We start from the raw sequence: 21,717 nt of genomic DNA on the forward strand, positions 1-21,717 counted from the left end.
AGTACCGCAAAGTCATTAATTTGCACATTATTGTAGCTAGATAGGTATTCGCTAATACAGTTCAGGTTATCTGATAATTTGTCAAAAGTGAGGTATGGATTCATAATTATAACTTGTTTTGACTAGTTGTATCATGGTCACTCAAGAGGAAGCTATCTATATAGTCTCAAACTCTTCCTTGGCTTGTCCTCTGCGTGAGCCCAACAAGCACCAGTTGGTCACTCACCTGCCGTGGTATTTCAGCTGCCGTTGTTGAACCATTCAATGAATAGTCTGATTGATATAGGAATCTCGCTCCTGGAGAACTTGCATCCAGCGATATGCCCCCGACACAGTTTTGACAGTAGAAACATAGCGAACCCTATCACTTAAATTCCTATTACTTAACATGAATTAATATCGCAGTAAACTGACATTTATCCAGTCCTCGTCGATCCGGATCCCCGAATAATTTGGATCAGTTTTGAGGACATTATTTTTTACAATGTTCACATTAAATATTTTAACTGTATAAAAAAAAGTATGCAAAATATTCGCAGTCTAGTTTGATTCAATGCATAATTCCTGCATAGATTTTAGAATTATGGTAATACAATGCTTTTTGTTGAGTTAAAAACAAACTGCTGACAAACATCGTGGTGTCTTGGAGCTTCAGCCCCATTACCACTCCAGCTGAACTATTTATGATAAAGCATTTGCGTGACTGTGCTTCATTCTAACGCCACACATTATTAATGTAAGAGAGTGGACAAATTCTATGGTTATTTTTTTTTTTTTTTTTTTTACTATCTCGTAAATAATGTAGGGCATATCTACTGTGTATTTTTGTTATGAATTTTTTTTTCCCCGTAGTAAATGGTAAGTCTGCTTGGATATTATCTTCAAATTCATGTCAGCATCCTCTAAGCACACCCCGGGTTTCAGCTACGAGACTTAGGTGATGGCAAGACTGTGTCAGATTTGACTATGACTACAAACACTCAACACGTTCACTTGACTATTCAGCATGAATCAGGTAATTTATTAACAGAACTGTTTGAAAAAGTTTTAGTTAAGTTTTCTCAATTATACAAGCACAACTCAACCTGTGTATTAAAAGTGCCTATTTTATTATCAGAAATGATTGATGTCGGTCCAGCTGCCTCCTGGAATGATTTGCTGAATGAGCTAGCCCAGAGCGCCAAACAAAGAATTACTATGCCCTGGTACCTACACAAAAGTCTCTCATGGGGTGGGTGTTGGCCATGTGGCCGGAACGATGGCTCGCAGTCAGTACAGGCTTCTTGAGATGTTAAGGCAGCTCAGGATGCCCTGATTCAAGAATTAAAGAAAACTTGCAATTACTATATTTAATCATATATGGTGCTGTCCAGATCCCTAGCCTGTCGTGTGCTTGAGCAGGTGCTCATCGTGACGTACTAGAGATGTGGTACGGGTTGTACAAGTGGGATGACAGATTACCGGCAATTACACAAAAAGTACACAGTGCTTACAAAATGCATGAAAGTACATGAGCTCTCTAGAGCGGACACCATCTGGTGTTAAAACTGGGTGGAGGGCCCTTAAGTATGCTGTACGAGTGACAATGGAAGTTAAATATAGTGCAAGAAGTTACACTACTCTGACACAATCTGGTGTAAAACCTAGGTGCAGAGGGCCCCTACAAGTGGTGCACCAAATGGATGTTGTAATGCCTTACTGCAAAGTTCCAATCAAATGACTTATACAAAGGTTTGTCAAAACATTTAGCCTGCAGGTGGCCCCACATGAGCAATGCTGGAAAATCCTAGTGGCAAAGTTTTTGCGATATGAAAAGTCTGTGTTATGTTCGTGGCCGGAGCAAGTAAAACATGCAGTTAAATTGCAGAAAAATAAAAAGCATCTCAGAGTAGTACTAGGTAATGTATTAAGTGGCCAACTGGTTAGGTCTTGACCAAAATGAACCCCTGCGAAAAAATATTTTGAAAATTCTAAACCCCTGTTTTTGACAGATCTTCATCAAGGGATTTTTTTTATTAAAATACTGCCCATCTGGTTAACAATCATTCACCACTCAATACTAAAATAATTTTTGAGGGTGGGTGGTTTTAAAGGTATAAGGGACCGGGAGAATTGCACCTCGTAAGTGTATCCATTACAACCAATTATTATATTATGTGTTTAATTACTATTGGTTCGACAGTAGTTATACTTATAAGAAAGATAAACATTTTCATAGAGTAATTGCTTTATAGGTTTTTGCCTGGGCGCAACTAGTACTGCTAATCAAACAAATTTTGGTACTATAACTATAGAACTCGAGTAATACCTTTATCACATGCAGTTTCATCCGTTACTCAAACTAACTTTTAGTTTCTAAGATCTAAAGTTTTCTTCTGTATAGCTCTTTTATAAATAAAGTTAATTGCATAGCACATATAATTCCAAAATTGTTTCTTCGGAAATTCTTGCAGGGAATGTCTAGAGCACGGTTAAACTACAATACATTATTTTTTGCATTAGTATGTGTCTACTTCACTCGCTTTCTATGGTACAAAGAAATCAGCGGGAAACGCACGGGGAAAACCGAAAACGGACTTTAGGTTTTGGTTGTTTATTTAGTCCATAGTAATGTCCGTGATTTAATCATTGTATTTTCGAAATCTTTTATTGTTAAATAAAATAAAATCTTTTAATTGTTTTTTATAACTGTATTTCAATAACTTCCTTAAGCCATAGTCTTTTTAATAGCACAACAAATTTTTGATTTGATTTTTAGACATATTTTTATTTACATTACATTAAAAATGATAAATTCAGGACAAAGAATCTCTCTTCAGATTGTTGGTTTAATCACATCTGTGGCATATCAAAAAGCAATATACTATCTCCAGGTAAACATTTTTTGTGATTTTATTGTGCTATACTTATTTAAGGTAAGCTACTATGAATATGATTCATATTAAAGTGTATAAAATATAAAAGTAATGCAATGCCTAAACAAAGTATTTCTGCAAAAGGCCTGAACAGAATTAACATAGTATCAACATACTGTTAGTTAGTGATAAGCACTTGTATAAATATATTATGTCGTGGCTTTTCTGCAAAGTTAAAATAAAATTACGAAAATACCATTTTCCAACACTAGAAACGTTTCAGTATATACCCCGAAAACAGTATTAATAAATATATAATAGTTCATGAGAAATCACCCTTTCAACTTACATTACAGTACCTGTGCATGGACGTTTTATTGTTTACCCATGTTACGTTAGCAATGTAAAAAATAGGTACTTAATGTTTTGAACGGTTGGTTGGGTTAGTATAGTGGCATTAAAAATACGTTGAAATTGTATTACTTATAAGGTTAGCAATGTTTAAAATACTGACTTAAAAATATTGTAGACTGTTGGTTGGGTTAGTATAGCTACATAAAAATACTGTGACATGTGAATGGTTTGTTAGGTCAGGATAGCCATATCTTTAATTGGTAATTCCTAAGCAGCCATTAGAAATATTTTTAATTTTTAAATACATAGTTATAACAACCCAACCAACCGTCCACAATGTTTGAATGTATTTTTAATGTAGCATACCGTACCTAATCGACCATTCACAATATTTGAATAAAGTTCATCGAAACAAACACACAAACTGACACGAGTAAACAATGGTGGCAGCAGTGCAATGTGCAGGTATTGAAATGTGAGCTAAAAAACTGTGATTTCTCAAAAACTAGCAGGAATTTATTAACACTGTTTTCAAGGTAAATACAGGAACTTCTATAGTGTTGCAAATTGGTATTTTCGTAATTTTATTTTTACTTTGTGGAAAAGCAGTGACGTAAGATATTTTCCAGCACTTGAACAACACAGTACGTACTAACGCAGTGGCCTGACTACAACAGTGTATATTTCAGTGTATCAATGTCTCACCTTAAGATTGTAGCGTGTTTTGGATATGTAAACTGTAAATATGTAAGTAAATTAATTATTCCATAAACTTATGGTATCAACCAAAGGCTAAACGAAATGTATAAACAAACTTAAATTCCATTTCCTAGTTTAGTTTGGTCGAAAAATCAATGCTGCTGTAGAATTATCACTGTCATCATCAACTGCTTCCAGCCTGCCGCCGAATCATCAAAGTAAAATACCTTCCTTCGTTTTCCTCTGTCCCTGCACCATTCCCTCATCCTTCACTTTATCACAGTCTTCTCCTCCCTCTTGCATGCCTTCGGCTCTGCCACTAATTACAATTTTACAATTTCTTAATTTTTTTTCCAGATCTGCAGTCGATTGCCTCACGTTTATTCCCAACCAGTAGCTCGTGGCTTGCCGGAGTTTGAGTGGAATGAATATCTTGTAAAGCAGAGAAGGGTACAGTATCAATCATACCTTTTCCTTCAATGAAACATCTTTTTTTTTGTTTCATATTTCTTAAAATAACAGGGCTACATAAGAGGGGGGAAATTTTCACAACAATGGCAGAGTTATGATGACTCGCATAACAACAAACATATTACGTTCAAGTAAGACATATACCATGTTTACATTTAACTTAGGTATTCTGTGTGCATACTTATATTGTAATGAATTTCAGTAATTTTTTTAAAAGCTTAAATTGTTATAAATGGAGTTGATGAATTTGAGGTTTAAATTTAAAAAAATTTAATAAATGTTATGAAAGGAGTTGTTGAGTTGCAAATTCTTTAAATGTCAGATGATATGCACATATCAAGTACCTACGTATTAGAATTACGATTCAACTTTATAAAAAAAAAACAAGATTTGGTTTGCATGAGTCATTTAAAATCAGAAGACGATGAGTTGACCATAAACATTTGAATTAAAGAGCTCAAGCTATTATAAATGTGTTTGTCTGCTCACGTTATTTGCGGAGGGTTTCAGTACTATGTAACGAAATAATTGCTATCGCCACTTTTGGCAGTCAGTTGATGGTCTTGTAAATTTTTTTAATCTTAATCAAACAATTTTATGCTTTAAACCTTTGTGAACTAGCAATAAAAATTTCATATATTACAAATACACTCTTTAATTTCTGCAATTTTTTTTAGTTCATAACTTCACCAATTAAGTATTATTGTACATAAGACATTTCACTGAAATAAACAAGTCAGTAAAATAAAAGAAGGTACAAAACTTTCAGTTTGTTTGTCAATGCAACAGTAAGCTGGAGCATATACAGAATTTTATTTCATGGAGGCTGGGTTTGGTTAAAAAATATGGGGGGGGGGGGGGGGGGTGGAAGGAGAGAAACACTTTGCCTGCTGTTTGCTTTAAAACCATTCCCCCCTTCCTTCCTCATCAACCCTTGCACACCCCACTGCATTTAAGTATTCTTACGTGGTAAATGATACGCAATCAAGGGTTGGTTTGTTTAGAGTTAACAGTCTGTTTTGTTTTCCCCGCAGAAATTTGGTGGTCGGCTGTGGGCCCTGAGGCGGCCTGTAGCCGTGTATTGCGACAAGAAGTTCATCGGCGGCGACAGAGAGCTTTTGAAACACATTGACTCCAAATTTCTGTATAGTGCCATAGTTCCAGATTCTTATTTCCAGGATGAATGTGTGCTGGATTTCGAGAGATATGTCCTCAGCACGAAAGTAAGTGAATTTTTATATCTTAATGAAGTACATTTTACAATTTTATTAGGAATGGGACAATCAAATATTCAAATCCTCAAATACCATCAGATTCTTAGTATTAAAGGATTTCATACTTGAGGAAAAAGATTTGAAGGAAAATACTAAAGGAAATTTAAATAATTCAACACTGATAGATAACCTCTGTTGTTTACTAGGTCAATTTTATTTTTTCATAGCTATCCATTTGCCTTTCCCCAGAAAATTATGCTTTTAACTTATAACTACAGTATATAAGTAACATAACAATATGTATTTATTCTGGAAACTTAAATAGTGAAACAACCATTTAAAGGGTAGAATGTTTTAACACCATAGTTAATAAATATTTTTCATTTATTGTACATTGTTTCATTTTTGACCTTTGACACCTATATTTGGATTCGAGGGATATATTCAAGGTACTCTCTCTGATTCAAGATTCAGATTGAGAAAATTAGGATGTGACCCATCACTAATTTTAATTTAAGCTGAAGACCATGTTAGTGGCTACCATTTGTCACGGTCAAGCTACACGCGCTTACTATTCACATCCAGGGCTTTGGGGAAAAGCATTTTGCCTCCCTCCCCTCCTCCTTCCTCTTATGTGATACAGCAGAACAGTGTCCTGTAGCTGTCTGGTCCATTCAAAGTTCTTACCACTCATGATCTAGATGTTAATCATCTGGTATTCGTGCCAGGTTGTTTCTCCAGTGTATTGAGTCTTTCGGGCTAGTGTAATGTATAGAGACATGCAAAATTCGCGGATTCATTTCGCGATAGGCTAGCATCAAAACAACTATACCTTTGTACCGCTTCTGCGATTGGCCCACATTTTATCCGGGGAACTGTGAGCCAATGGGAAACACTAAACCAAGAAAGTGCCGAATTACGGACAGCCTAGTTGAGACGTCTCACGCGTCAGTAGCCAATGAACAGGTGTCATTTCCGCGAGTATTTAAAGGACTGTGGAGTCTATCCTAGAGGTCAATGAATCCGCGAATTTTGCAGGTCTCTAGTAATGTAGCTTACTGTAAGCAACTACACATTGGGAACAGTTGCAGAAACTTGGACCTAGTTGCAAGTGCTAAGACACCCGTGTGGTCGATGCAACGCCCAGCAAGCCTTCGTATGGAGATAAATGTATCCTAGCTTAGTTGAATGTGCATTTTTATACTGCTGTGGGGCAAAGCATTTTCATGTGAGGCTACCCTGTAAGACAGGTAGTTTTTATTCTTCTTCAATTTAATTTCACTGTTCATAACATCATATTATTGCATTGAACAAGTTAGGTCAGTACATCGCACACTTTTTAAAAAAAAAATTATACTTTTTTTGACATAAATAGTTAATTTACTGATAAAACATTTTCCATCCCTACTTGTGAAGAGGGTTGCAATTAATCAGGCAGTGTAGATGGCGTTATTCCTGCTGACTGCAGACGGTATCGCTGACAACGGAATACGAAAAGAGCCGGTCTGCCGTGATCTCCCGTGCTCATCTGCATGGCCATCGACCGAACGAATCAGATCAATACACCATCTTAACTATTGTAGTTCAAACTTAACAAAAAAAAACAAACAAAAAAAAACTGGTATGTTTTTAATTGTTGTTAAAACTGTGTTTTGAATTATTAAAGCACCTTTAAGGTACATGTCAATGAATTGATTGTTTTATTCGTTTCAGAGAATATTTGTTTATTTCATCGTGAGGATTAAACACGGGATGAAAGGAGCTCTCATATTCAAGGTATGTCTGCATCTAGTGTGAGTGAACTGTGTTGCTGGAACTGTTGGGAAGAAGACCTGAGTTATGTAAGATCAGCCAGTGTTTGGATCATTGAAAGGTTCCAGTTGGACTGAACTGAGTACCAAACTGGATGGGGATAAGGGGAGGGAGTCTAGCGAGGGAGTCCAGTGATGACTCAGTTGTAATGAGCGCCGTGGCTGACCCGACTCAAGGCTCTGTCTGGAGACATGATGTCAGGTAACGCTGAGGAATTTGAACATTCACGGGCTCTTCAGGCGCCCCCACACACACTCCCTCGTGGTCAAGAACACACTTTATTATCTGCATTACGTCCTTGCAGGCTCACGCTTACACGTTTTAAAGAGTTGACAGCTATATAAATGGAGCATCAAAGTGAAGCATATCTTGACTTGGTGTGCTAACAATGGACAGGCAGCAGGGCAAGCACGCGGTTTAAGGACCTCTCTCAGTACTGCGGTCGGTATGGAGTACCTGGCCCGTTGGGAAAGGCTGAGTGCCAGTACCACCAGTGGCGTAGCCAGGATTTGTGTATGGGGGGTGTTAAGAAGCATGCCCCCCCCCCCCCCCCGTATTAAAGCGGGGGGTCCGGGGGTCCTCCCCCGGGAAAATTTGGATTTTAAGGTGTAAAATAGTGCTATTTTAGCAGTTTTCGGTACTTAAATTTAAATATTGTAATGGTAAAAATTTTATTAATTTTTAATATGAATTTTGTTTGAGTAAGAATAAGAAATTTAATTAAAGATTTGGGGCTAAGGGAGGGGTTTGAACCCCTAAAACCCCCCCCTGGCTACGCCCCTGAGTACCACCAACTCAGGTTCGCATCCGAGTCTGGTGCTTTTATTTTATTATTAGCACAGTTAACAATCGTCATATTTTTATTTAATTTAACAGTAATAGACAGTAATGATAGTTATCTTTTTATTTTCACTTGCTCTCAATTTTATTTTTAATTCAAGATCTTGAAAAAAAAATACATAAATTTGAAATATTTGTAACAAAAAACTAGTAGTAGCAAAAAAAAAATCACTTTGAATTAAATTAAAAAAATATATATTGTTAGCAAAACAGAATTCATTTAATTTTTATCAAAGTAAAAATTAATATAAAATCTAAGTAAACAATTATAAATTAACTATATCAAAATTGGTATTTTAAGAGAGTTGAAGTAAGTTTGATAAACCTGAGTTACAAAAGAATTCTAATAATGTAATAATTCTTTCGTCCTAAGAAGGTCCTCCCTAATTATAATTAGCCTGTCTTGTCTCGACTGCAAGTGTGTGTCTCTGTTGGTATCAATGTGCAGTGCTGTGTTCCCCAGCTGTACTCTGATTTGCTGCCAGACACCTGCGAGATATTCAAGAACTTCTGTGCCAGCAAGGCTTACAAGTCCACTCGTTTCCACCGTGTGTGCAAACGCGGCTGGATTCAAGGAGGTGGTGAGTCATGACTTCTTGTTCCTGGCAGTTTAACTATTGGCAGCTTGTGTAGTGGTTGCAAGAGAAATTAAGTAAACCTCCATACAGTATTCAAATGAAACTGCTATTCGCTAACGAACTATGAAACTATAATTAATTTTGTCTACTTTAATGAATGTGTTATATACATGTTGAGTGTAGCAAATATGCTGCGTGTTATAACAAGCAACTCAGAATGGCAAAAATTATGGTAACGTGGATATTGTCTTGTAACATACGTTTAAGGTTGTACTTAAAAGCGACACATCACATTGTGCTGATGTGCATGAAAACATCTTGCTGACAGTAGAAAATGAAGTCGCCTATTTAAGCTATCCTTGGAACAATGTAGAATTTAATGGGGGTTTAAAAAAAATAGTCTCTTCAAATTACCTAGTGCTGTACACAACACCATGTCAATTAATAAGAAACTAGCAATCTTGATAGTTAATTGGCTGACATTTCAGCTGCCGAAGATGGGCGTGAGGTGTGTGAGCAGTGTAAAAGTTTTCCTGACGAAAGTTTTTGCATCAACCACAATCGACGCGGGGTGCTTTCGATGGTGAACGATGGCAGGCATACCAACTGCAAGCAGTTCTTTGTAACGCTCAACCCGTCGTGCTGGATGGACTACCGTTACGTAGCATTCGGGTGAGTATTGCCAGCAGTCCGACGGACCTCCGCTCGAGTTGCGACAATCTGTGGATGAATTGGAATGGAATAGAAACATTAAACTTGCCTTTTATTGCTGCTTTAAACTAGGCAAATGGCTTTTAAAAAAAAAATTAATACATCTGCAAAGAAGTAAATATTTTTTCAAGGTTAAAATGTTTAAATTGATTGGCAAAACTGTGATTTTTCACGACTGCCTGTTGTCATAACGAGAACTTTGAGGGAGTTTCATCCATGGGTGCATTTACAAACACCGAGAATTTTGACAGTGGCAAATGGCTTTTTCTGGAAGTGCTCCCACACCACCTACCACTGAATTATTTTTGCTTCTCCACTTAGGGTCTCATGCCAGCTTAGCTGTATCCTATACATTTGAGATGTGTCAATAGCACATAAATCGCTGCATCCCTTAGCAAATGAGACCATATTGTAAAGGATGCATTTCTGATGGCTAGTATCGGAAATATTTTACTACTAGCACCACCTGTTGACAGTTGTTTGTACTGATGTGCACGTAGCCATTTTGAGAAGTGATACGTATCTACGAATATTCAGCAAAACGTGAAAAACAACCAATTAAAAAATTTAATGTAGCGTGAATGTTATTTGTGTTAACAATCAAAATAAAAAATAAAAATTTGTAATGAATTTAAAAATATTTACGTTCATTTAATTAATATTTTAAAATATTTAGTTTTTGTTGAGTTTTGATTAAATATGCTGATTAATTTCATGATTTTTTTGTTTCATTTCTGTGTTATTTTGGCTTTATCGCAATTTACCATACAATCTTGTCCCTAGACGTAAGCACAAAGCAATAAATATGAAGGTAAACACAAAGATTGATGTCTAGATGTTAAAGCTATATTAAAATAGTTAAAGAGAAGTTTTCTTCTACGCATAGAGGGTTTTGAGTGACAGGATTATGGTGAGCTCCAAAATATGTGGTTAATAAACTTGCTGCGCATAAATTTTAGTATTGCGAGGAGGGGGATTTGACGACAAGGTAGGTACTGTTTCTGTGTTCACGAGTTTTGAGACCTGCTTGCAGTTAGATGCACACAACCGTTGGGTCGGCCTTCGTGTGAACCATTACCAGAGATTCAAAGTACAGTTTAAGTTGTGGCAGCATAGGTAGTTGAAATGTTTGAATATGTCCAATCACGTGGTTTACATGAGTACGAGTGTCTAGAGCAGTGGTTATCAAACTTTATGAAGTCAGGGTGCATTAAAAATCTTTCAAATAATTGTTAGTGCACCATATACAAAATTCTTAAGAATAAATTGTAATAATTAATACTTCAATAATACATAAGAGTACTGATGGTCAACTCAAGGCTTGTTTGCAAACAGTAAAGATCAACTGGAACGTGGTACTGAACTAAAATCGCTGTTCGAGCAAAACCGGTAGTCGTTCAAATAACACATGTGTAGAGACCGGAAAAAAATTGCGGATTCATTTCGTGATAAGGCTTAAATTCAAACATGTGTATAATACTGCTGGTTCTGCTATTGGCCCGCGGTTTAACCGGAGCTCTCCGGGCAAACGAGAGACCATCGACCGAAGAAGCGTTGAATCACAAGCTACCCAGTGGAGACGACTCACAATTTAGTAACCGATGAACACGCGTGTTTACTCGAGAAGTGCAGAGGATAATGGAGGCTATCCTAGAGGTCATTGAATCCGCGAATTTTTCCGGTCCCTACACACGTGTTAACAAGAAAGAGTGTTATGTCGATAATGAAATGGTATGGTAGGTAGGTAGGTAGGTAGGTAGGTTGTTCTGGCACGGCCCCAGGCAGCTGGTTGCGGGAGCGGACTTGCTGGCCGCCATAGAGAGCGTGGACACGTACTACGAGAAGCCGCTGAGCGCCGTCAGGATCGCTGACTGCGGGGTGCTGCACCCCCGCCACGTGCTGACGCCGCGCCAGACGGCCGAGGCGATCATCGACCTGACGCTGCAGGCGGTGGTCTCCAGGACGGACTCGGTGACCTTCGAGAGAGGGCTGGAGGGCAACGTGACCGATCCCCGCGACGTTGACAGCAGACTCTCTGCCACTTTGTACAACCAAGGGATGTACTCAATATAGACTGAGTTTGTGGGGAAGAAAATCAGCCTGGGTTTATTTGGGAAAACCATAAGATGACTGGAAAGATCCTCTTGATGACCCGGGTCGTCTCAAGGGAGTCTATTGTCTTACTACTGAGCCACCTCACTCGACCGCGACAACTTTGCTCACATGCTTTTTATTTTTTCCCTTGTGGCATGAACTGAAGCCAGCTGCCCTACCGGTGGAGACAGGCGTAACTGCTGGCTCGCCCGAGGTTTGAGAATACAGGACGGAGCAATACAGTGCAAGCAGGGATATCAGAGCACTCCTCATTGTAAAGTCCGCAAATTTTCCCTTCGTGTGGCGTCCACTGGAATGTGAACCCGGATCGCCTTGGTGGCAAGCGAATGGGTTGGTCGAGTTTCATTATAATTACTCACAGCAATATCAATTGACCATCCAAGTTCTATTTAGCTACATCAGACTTAAGTTTTTATCTAACAGTATTGAAAAATACTTTTTTTTTTATATAATTTGTTTAACATAAAAGTAGAGCGGCAAGTGAGTGCACTTCGCCCCACACTCTGTAGTAGTAAAGGGGAGGGCCCGGCTGCTATTTTAGCTCCAAGCCCCGGGATACCTCCGGCTGGTCTGCTGCAGATTAGACTTCAAATAAAAGTTGAAATGAATACTAGCTGCATCAGACTTGTTTGGTCCCAACTTGCGACATCATCAATTTACAGAATATTAATAGAGTGTCTTATTTTAAACAAAATGCTTTTCTTTTGGTGCATTAAGGTCAACATATCTCTACATGTGAATTTTCTCGTGGTCCTAAAGCTCAGTCTCACAATCGAAATAAATTGTCATTTTATCAACATTTCTTTAATATGTTTCACAAAAACGTTGAATTAAAATTCGGCCTAGAAATTTTACTCCCATCGTGCCCAAAGAAGTTTCATTTCAAAAATATGTGCGCACGCATGCACGCACACACACACAAAATAGCTGTAAAAAGTCATTCCTGTAATAATAATTACGAAAACTTGCACAACTCAAGGGGTTGAAATATGTTAAATTACAGAAATAGCCCAAAAATAATACCTATGATAAGGTAAAAAAAAATCAATATTGTGTGTTAAACAGTGCCTTAATTTCTCTTAGTTGTGTTCTCCATCACAATCACGTAGGTTCCCTCATGATTGTATTTGCAAAGATTTGAGAACAGTTCCGTTGTTTAGTGTCGAAGCATACATTTGAACTGGTGTCAATCAGAAATTATTTACTTTTTTATATAAAAAAAAATTTACAGTGCCCATTAAAGTGTTAGTCTTATGTGGCAAAGACACATGAGATGAAACTAAATTTAAAACATTGTTCCCAAAGTCAACAAAGCCACATGACACAACATTTTGCGAACTAGAATCAGCATAAACAGACTGTGGAATTAATTAGTGGAGTATTAAAGAAACTCAGAAATAAATTAATATTTTATTCTAAAAATTAATGAACCAGTACACTAACAATAGTACTAAAATTGTCATTAAAATCTGCTTAACATTAGTATTCACTATAAAAAAAATTATGTAATGAGGTACATGATAATGCAGTATGCAATAACATTTCACAAAAATATCACATTATTTTTAGTCAGTACAAATGTGTTTGATTAATGACACAACAATTACATTTCTAACTACCGAGAATCACAGCTTCAGCACAGCGTCTGGAAAGGAAGAAACAAAGTGCATTAAAATCAAAAATAAATAAATATAAATATTTATTTTATGACTAGATGATTTTGTTTGAACAGAATTATGAGGTAGTGACTTGGCTGATGTGAAATAAGGTCTTACAATGAAGCAACAACGGCATTAGACGGTACGGGGAACAGGAGTACGCTGGGCTAACCCACCAGCAAGGCCTTTCACATTTCCCAATCACAAATATCAGGTTGGTGCCCGCCGGGTTTCGAACCCAAAAGGCCTGCCACGGGCACTACTGTGTGTCAATAGTGGGGTACGTCCAACTTCTGGCACGTTAGAGGACAAACGATACTCAATTCACTTTTGAGCTTATTGAGCTTATTCTTGTGTATCGTGCCACGTGCCATATTCGCAAGAAAATTGTGTTCTTTCAAGTATGTATTATTCTAGTATTGTTAAACAGTGTTATATGGGTATTGCGTTAGCTGCATAATTAAATATTTTTGAAGTGAAACTTCTTTGGGTGCGATAAAGAGTAAAATTTCAATTTACAATTTCAAGGCCGAAATTTTAATGAAACGTTTTCGTGAAACATTGTTTTGAAATATATCTAATGCTGAAGAGATATAAAGCGAGCGCTTATGAGTCGAGGTTTGAATGGCCAAAGAAATTTAACTTCTATCACGTGTACTGAGTTACATGCACTGTTTATTTAAGTAAATAGTTATAATTCAAGTTATATTAATAAATAATATTTACAAAGATAGCGTCTAAAAATTTCTCTTCTTATAGGCAGGTAACTCTACATTGTCATTTAAATCTAAGTATGTAGTTGTAGGTTAGAACATCAGTGCTAAGACGACAACTGGATCACGGACGGGTGGGAAGGTACGTACAATATTACCCACGGTGCAGCAGCTCCCAGACCTCTCGACAACCCTGCGCGAGAAGCTCTCCTTACGAAGGAGGAGCCAAGGTCACAGCTGAGAGGGAGCTCCTAAAAGACGGAACCAAGCATCTATCGTCAGCCTAGTTCTCAATCCTCGTAACTCCACTTCTTTACCTTACAATCAAAAACATTATCTACGATTCACAATACCCATTTCGGCAACCTCTTAATTCCTATTGATTAAGAAGAATTATTGCCACTCCTCGAATCTCCTAAATTAATAAATAATATGTATCTTGTTTTGAATTTTAGTTTCGATTCTTTAAGTAGAACCTTCATGTAAGTATTATTTTGCAGAGAGTAGCAATGAGAAAGTGTTTTTCTTCTTGCTTTGGAACAGCATGTCCATAAAACAATGTTGCAGTTATAAATTTTAATAGTATCAACTGTTAAGTTTTGTAGTGTGTTGGTTCAAGTTCACAATTAAAGAATAACTTTGAATAGTTTTAACATAAGTGCATGTGTGAATACTGCTTTCTGTTTCAAAATTTGAGCAGAAGGATTGAAGCTTTAAAAAATATTTGCTCAGAGCTTAAACATTAAAGCAAAGAAAGTTTTTGTTAACAATAATGGGGAAAAAATTTACACGTGCATGGTGCCATATAAAAATGTTGTGTAAAACACGAGCAAATGCAAAATGAGAAGATTTGAAAAGAATGTGTGTAATCCGAGATGATAAAAGTATGTAAGGAAAGTTTTCCTACAACTTCCAGCGAGAGACCTAAAACAACTAAACGTAAATTAATTACACAATAATAAACAAATATATTAAGGAAGTAAAGGCTCTCATCTATCCCTAAATTCTGTATTTCAAACTAAAATAGATGACTGAATGAATTACGATGTGAGATCTCGTAGACAAGGAGGTCAGTAGAGATGACGAGGGGTGCAAGATGAAAATAGAGCACTGACAAAATGAATGTGTAAGAAAACACACCGGTGCATGGCTACGTCTGCCATGTTTTCCACTTGCGAACAATCCAGGGGTTTCAGCTTTTAACACAAAAAAGTTCTTGCTTGGTCAAAGTATAAAATTCCCTCTAAATAAATGTTACAAAAATTATACTACAAGTATGTATTCATCTTCCATAATTTGGGAGCCAATCTTAGTTTGGGGTTGTATTTGTGTTGGTGAGGCAGGATGATAAGGCTGAAGCTCTAGTGCTTCTAGTGTGTGTAAGTGTCTCTAAGCACAAAGCTGTGTACTGGCGTGCAGTATTTTTGTCATGCGTAGGGCAACTATGAGATATGATCTGCAACTACAACATTATATGGCAGAGAAATTAAGATACAGGTGTGATACAAGTCCCTTGAGTGGTTTCAAGAGAGAGTACCAAAAGTTTCATGCTTAAAAATTATTCTGAAATCACATCTTCTAAAAATTCATTTTTTAAAAACCCCAATTCAAATACACAACTACCCATCCATCCTCAGCGTATTCTTAATTGCTTTTTGCAGACAAGACACCACTCCGATATCTGAGCAATTTTTTAAACTGCGAGAATTTTTCCGAAAAACTGCACACAGGTACGAGGGGCCTTTAAACCATACGCGAAGCAGGAAAGAAATTTGATGGCCAAACTTTGAATAATCATATGAAAAAAAAAAAAGCTGATGCACAAGTACTTCAACATAAACCCCATCTGGGATCGAACACAGCATCACCTAGTCCCCCTATTTTTTAAATAGGAAGGCGTCGAAGGTAACACACACACACACACACCACACACACACATACACACCACACACACACACAAACACACACACAAACACACACACACACACGTGAACTCACCACTGCTGGACCGTGCTACTATCCCCATCCGTTATCTTCTTCATGTTGTGCACCGAGTACCTGTTGTACAGGCCCCAGATGCTGTTCATCATCTTGCCATTGTACTTGGCTGGCAAGTACTCAAAGTCTGGGGGCAAAATTATGAGACACGCCTGAGTTGCACTTCCACAAACTGTAACTACGAGACACCCCCCCCCCCCTCCACTTCCAGCCACCACTGTTCCAGGAGACGCGAGTGCTCGTGGGACGGTCCCATCACAACCACCGTTGTTATTACCTACGTGCACTTCCGTGAGCTTTGGGCGTTCTGTGCAATACCCGGAGACAACATTTCGTGGTTTTATTTTTATAAAACATGCTTTGTAATACTTACTGCACCAAGATATGGGTAAAATTAACATGCCTCATTTTTATTGTATATCAATTTTCATTACATTTGTCTAAAACAGTTAATTCAGAACAATGAAAATAAATTAGCAAGCATTAATGGTTTAAAATATTATTTTTTTTATGATTTGAATTATGTTTTGGCTAAATGCTACTTAATTCCATGATACAACTTGCATTTCGGTGTTATTTCAGTTTTATTGCAATCCACAACATGATATTGTTCCTAGCAGAACCACACGGCCGGCAGTTACAGCACAACTGGTGCGACAGGAGTCCGGACTGACATCGTGCCTTCAGCTACAGACCTTGCACATTTCTAAATATGGTTTAGTTACCAGCTATCACCGTTTTTAACCCATAAATGAAGTTGTTATCCATTCTAGGATTATAAACTTTCATGCGTTTCACTCTTTAACACGTACAAGCTGTCTTGCCATCCCAATTATGAAAAAAGGTTCGAAGTCGTTACGTCAAAGTCGATTCCTCGATTCTTCCATTCTCATGATTCCACAAGTGTTGACTGGATCAGGAATCAAGGGGCCTCAAACCCATTTTTGTCGCCATATTTTATAATTTCACAAAAAAATTTCAATATTTTTCCAATTTAGCAAAAATTATTTTTAGCAGAAATCTACAATTTTATTTTCAACTGGTAGAATCTGAAGTTCTTAAAAACTGTCTGAAGCATTGGTAATTAGAATTTAATTCCATCTGATAACAGTCACTAGGCTGTCGAGTGAAGTGCAGAAAAACTGGAAATATTTTCAATTAGGCAAATCAGATGTATGGTTTTTCTATAACTACATACTTTCTAGGGGTAAACATTGTGTAGAAATAGAGAATTATGTACTAAAAATTTGGAATCTTTTATTCATCTGAATGCTATATTAGACAATAACGTAATGATACATTAAATTGTGTAAATTATCTTAAAATTTCAAATTTTGTAACCCAATGTTGCAGATTCGGAATTGAGCAGGAAATCGAGTTAAGAATCGACATGAGCTTTGGAATCTATGAAATACCTGAATATTGCTATCTTTAAAACCCACTGAAGTAATTGGATTATTAACATACTACTTATAATTTGTAAATAAATAGATTGATCATTAATAACTGAAGAGCAATGAAAATTACCTTTCTTAGCATATGCAAAATACTGATGAGAACTGGATTTTTCAGATGCCTTCATATTAGAAACTGACATAGTTTTATTATCAATGCAAGCACGGATCTTTTTAGCAGCATATGCACCTTGTGGGATCGAAGCCATTCTGAACTCGTAACAACCTGCAGAGCAACAGAACACAGAAACCATTTAATTCTACAATACAAGTTTTTCAGTAGAGTACGCATGTTTCTCGACGGTAAAACTTTATATGAGCGGGTCTATGACAATGATTATCATCACAGTAATATATATTAATTAAGAATACTGTTGATTTTTTTTTTTATGGTTTTGTGTTTGTTTCTGCCAATTGTTCTATGGCTACTGACTGCTAGGGTTACTGTTGACTTCCTAGACCAGAGTCTTTTGAATATTTTTTTTGTTTTGTCCAGAATTTTTTTTTTTAAATCAATCGTGTTGTTCATTTATGTTATTTGTTGATTCATACAAAGTAATGGAAAACATACATTTAAATTCATATAGCAGCAGTACACCATCACTGCACTAAAACTTTAAAGATGATATTTAGGTGTCAACTTCAAGCCCTGTTGCTGGGACTGGAAATAAAATGCCTCCAAAGTTATGTTCCCTTACAATTCCATGCAGTCACAGAAACTAACCAACTAAAAACACAAAGTTCAGTTTAGCGTGTTCCTGAACAAAATTATGACTTACCTATCACGACCACCACGACCACCACACATTTTGAAATATAACGGTGTATTACTGATCTATATAAATAAAAATATAAATATTTGTTCGTTCTAAATCTTAAATCTATGAAAGTTATTCACTGATGGCTTTGAAATTTTGACACAACGTTGCATTAGAATACGTGTGTGTTTTTATATACCTATATGAAACACCTGTGACAGGTAAAAAGATTAATAAAAATATAGAAAGGTAAAAACATAGATTTTTAATATTTTCATTGTTACAGAGTGACATATAGACACTAGCGAGGGAATAGGCATATCTATGTGAGAGAGACATACATATATACATATATATATATATGTGTGTGTGCGTGTAGATAGAACTAGAGGTATACATAGAGATGGACAGATACTTTATACGTGTGTACCTACTTCAAACAATTTACAAAAAAAAATTATAGAGCCATTGCAATGCGTGCCAGGCATTAGCTAGTCATTAAACAGAAATTGCCTCGTGCAGTAGAACTAAGATCCATTCCTCGAAAATTAACTCAGAAATTATTATGGTTCAAGAGCATTGAACTCAGGCTGGGATTCAAATGGGACAAAACTTCCAAGCCAGAGAACAGTTCATAGATTAATGTCTTATCAGCCAGTATCACTGTTATAGCCCCCTCCCTCCCTCCCTTTCCCAGCTCCTAAAGTTAAATGCATTTCCAAAAACAATTTTTTAAAAATTATTATTGTCATCTTCACTATTTTTTTTTACTACAAATTTAACTAAGAAAATTAATTGTAGCATTGGCCAACAAAAATTTTATTTGCTATTTCCATAATAATACATGAAAACAGAAAGTTATCACTTTTTTTTTTTACTTCTGGGTAGCATTAATGGAAAATGGAATAGGATCAAAAGTTTGTAACATTATATTTATTTTGAAACATAATATAGCAGAAAAATGTATACATTGTTTTAATAGTTCTAGTGATAGTTCTGTGTTTATTGCTATATTTTGTTTCAAAATATGTTAAAAAACATATTCACACCATTTTACAGTATTTTAAATTCTACTCCATTGAATGGTTGGCCATAATCACGAACACATCTGCAATTCAATCCCAAACAATCCACAGGAATTAGTTTAGAATTAGTTAGAACCCCCCCACCGCCAACTTTACATTTTGTCGACAGCAAGGTCGTCAGAGACGGCACGCACAAGGACACAAGACCGGGAACATCGGAGGGAAGGGGGGAAGGTTTGTCCGTGGCCAATAGCAAAACAACAATCCCCCGCACTTGACTGAAGAGATTCGAGGAAACCGTGGAAAAACCAAAAATCAGGAGGAGAGGGCTTGGATTCGGATTGAAGCTCAGGACCTCTGGAATAAAAAAGTCTAGTGCCTCGGAACTGCGCATCGCTACGCTGGTAGCCTCAGTACCCTAACTCATTTCTTTAAAGACGAAACGGATACAGTTATAACGATTCGTTACATACAAAAATAAACAGATGTTCCGCCAATTTTAGTTTTTGTTTTATTTTTTCACAATAGAATGCACAGACGAATCCAAACACTTCCAAAAGAGGTTGCTCACTCATTCCACATACATCTGCCAGTCGAAAAATGCTCGCAGTTCGCGTGATGAGAATTAACGAAAAAATAGCGTCCTTCAGTAATGTTTTTACTGGAAGTACACGAAGTCAGTGCGGCCTCAAACGTGGCCGCACCCAGCGAAAATGAACTTCGCCCCGAGCCAAATGCCGACGAAGGTGGCCGCAATTTCTAATTTGGTACTATCCGAATGAAATAAAAAAAAAATTAGGTTAACTTAATACTCGGCCTGGCTCTGACCACCAACATTAAATTATCTCTCCAGCAAATTACTTCATTTTTTGGCGAGAAGCCACCGAACACGACCCAATCGTGCAGCGTTCGACGGACGACTACTGATGAACTCATGACACGTCTCCTCCACGCAGGGAGGAGAAGCCACATGACCTCACCGACCAATCACACGCACGCTTCATTCACACTACAAGATACAAGCCAATCAGAAGACAAAACATACATTGAAAACAATTTTCTCTCCATAGAGCCAGGGACTTTACATTCTCCTTCTCTCTCCCACACCGTGAGACAGCAGTTATCACACATTTCCCACGACCAGTGGGGAATCCCAGCTTTTATCTCTGTTGGCGAGCTAGCATTGTTTCTTTCTCACTCACACTTACAGGCCTCTCATGCCTCTCTTTCTAACCATCACACCAGACACAGTCCCTTGTTCTAGCATTATACAACACGTTAATTAAATTTAAGAACAGCAATTATAATACAAATTACTTTACAAAATCATCTTTAAAATCATTTAGAAATAACCTGAAAAAGTAGGCCTAAACAGGCAAAAATCTAGTACAGCGGCTCATTTGTGAATAATTACATAAAAAATAGTAATGATTAAAAATGTCTAATAAAATACAAAATAACCTCTTAAAAACATAATTAAAGCAAGTGCAAACATCAACCCTAAAATACATGAAAATGGTAAAATATAATTATAAAGATTATTTAAGAAATATTTACATGCATAAAAAATAGTTTAAAAGAAAAATATTTAATTAGGAGGGCAGGGTTCTGCAACGTTACACAGTGTTCACGGTGTCTTAAAGAAAGGGCGACGCGGTTGTCCTCACCAGAGCAGAAGTCGAACAGAGCGTCTTCCAGGTCGCCCCTGGGACTCAGCGGCGGGGCACGGCCCTCGAGAAAGCTATCCTTGTCACAGCAAGCGGGACCCGTCACCATCAGCACGGGGCGGGTATCCTGGGCGGGAGGAGAGACGGCGGACGGCGGCGGCAGCAGCAGGCGGGGGGAGACGCGACGGACCTCGGAGCGAAGGCAGCTGGCGGGAGACTGCAGCGCAGGGAGGCGGTCTGACGGGCGACCTCCAGACGACCCGTCCGCGAGGTCATCACCCACCGAGCCGCTGATAACACTCGGTCCAAACAACAGTCTTGTTGCCAGAGCCGTGCGTCAGGAGCACACACGGTCGGGCGCTGCCAGTGTTGAGGCCATCACTCTCCTCTCTTCCATCAGTTTATTGTTTAACTAACAATGAAGTTCTCTTCAAAGTTTTGGCCAAAAAAATTAATTAATTCCAAATGTTTTTGATTTTTAAAACTGACTGAGAACTAAAATTATTGTATTTATTTATTATACAATCACAAAGAAACAGCATATTCATTTTTCATCTACTACAAATATCAGCCTTAAAAAAATGTGACATGCCTAATTATACACAAATCAAAGGTTATACTGTATTTTTTTTCCCCCTACATTGTGATGAAAAATAATTTTTTTTTGCATTAATCAAATTTTTTTCAGCTAAAATATATTCAAATATGAACATTGAATGTTATTAAATTAGGAGAAAAAAAGACCAATAATAATTACTTGTCTCTAAATGGTATCAAATATTACCTCCCTTCATT

At 37.2% G+C, this 21,717-nt stretch overlaps 2 protein-coding genes across 2 annotated transcripts; one reads left to right on the top strand and one right to left on the bottom strand.

Moving 5' to 3' along the window:
* The first annotated feature begins 2,532 nt into the window (after nucleotides 1-2,532).
* LOC134542783 (probable inactive peptidyl-prolyl cis-trans isomerase-like 6) lies at nucleotides 2,533-11,629 on the top strand. Its single transcript, XM_063387301.1, has 7 exons — nucleotides 2,533-2,873; nucleotides 4,266-4,358; nucleotides 5,414-5,602; nucleotides 7,307-7,369; nucleotides 8,709-8,826; nucleotides 9,312-9,495; nucleotides 11,316-11,629. Exons 1-7 carry the CDS (start codon nucleotides 2,787-2,789, stop codon nucleotides 11,605-11,607), a joined length of 1,026 nt encoding a protein of 341 aa, XP_063243371.1. The 5' UTR covers nucleotides 2,533-2,786; the 3' UTR covers nucleotides 11,608-11,629.
* A 1,417-nt stretch (nucleotides 11,630-13,046) lies between these two features.
* On the bottom strand, nucleotides 13,047-21,457 carry LOC134543165 (uncharacterized). Its single transcript, XM_063388035.1, has 5 exons — nucleotides 20,923-21,457; nucleotides 17,546-17,698; nucleotides 16,019-16,145; nucleotides 14,171-14,271; nucleotides 13,047-13,294 (listed from the first exon to the last, which is right to left on the bottom strand). Exons 1-4 carry the CDS (start codon nucleotides 21,029-21,031, stop codon nucleotides 14,232-14,234), a joined length of 429 nt encoding a protein of 142 aa, XP_063244105.1. The 5' UTR covers nucleotides 21,032-21,457; the 3' UTR covers nucleotides 13,047-13,294; nucleotides 14,171-14,231.
* Between the last annotated feature and the right edge of the window lie 260 nt (nucleotides 21,458-21,717).

The sequence above is a fragment of the Bacillus rossius genome, assembly GCF_032445375.1.
Source record: "Bacillus rossius redtenbacheri isolate Brsri chromosome 9 unlocalized genomic scaffold, Brsri_v3 Brsri_v3_scf9_2, whole genome shotgun sequence".
NCBI lineage: Eukaryota > Metazoa > Arthropoda > Insecta > Phasmatodea > Bacillidae > Bacillus > Bacillus rossius.

Coding starts and splice junctions, on each gene's coding strand:
- LOC134542783 (XM_063387301.1), top strand. CDS start 2,787: ATGATAAATTCAGGACAAAGAATCTCTCTTCAGATTGTTGGTTTAATC. Junction 5,603..7,306: donor GATATGTCCTCAGCACGAAA/GTAAGTGAATTT, acceptor TATTCGTTTCAG/AGAATATTTGTTTATTTCAT. Junction 9,496..11,315: donor TACCGTTACGTAGCATTCGG/GTGAGTATTGCC, acceptor GCACGGCCCCAG/GCAGCTGGTTGCGGGAGCGG.
- LOC134543165 (XM_063388035.1), bottom strand. CDS start 21,031: ATGGTGACGGGTCCCGCTTGCTGTGACAAGGATAGCTTTCTCGAGGGC. Junction 16,146..17,545: donor TTTTGCATATGCTAAGAAAG/GTAATTTTCATT, acceptor TTTTGCCCCCAG/ACTTTGAGTACTTGCCAGCC. Junction 14,272..16,018: donor AGTAGCACGGTCCAGCAGTG/GTGAGTTCACGT, acceptor TCCGTCTTTTAG/GAGCTCCCTCTCAGCTGTGA.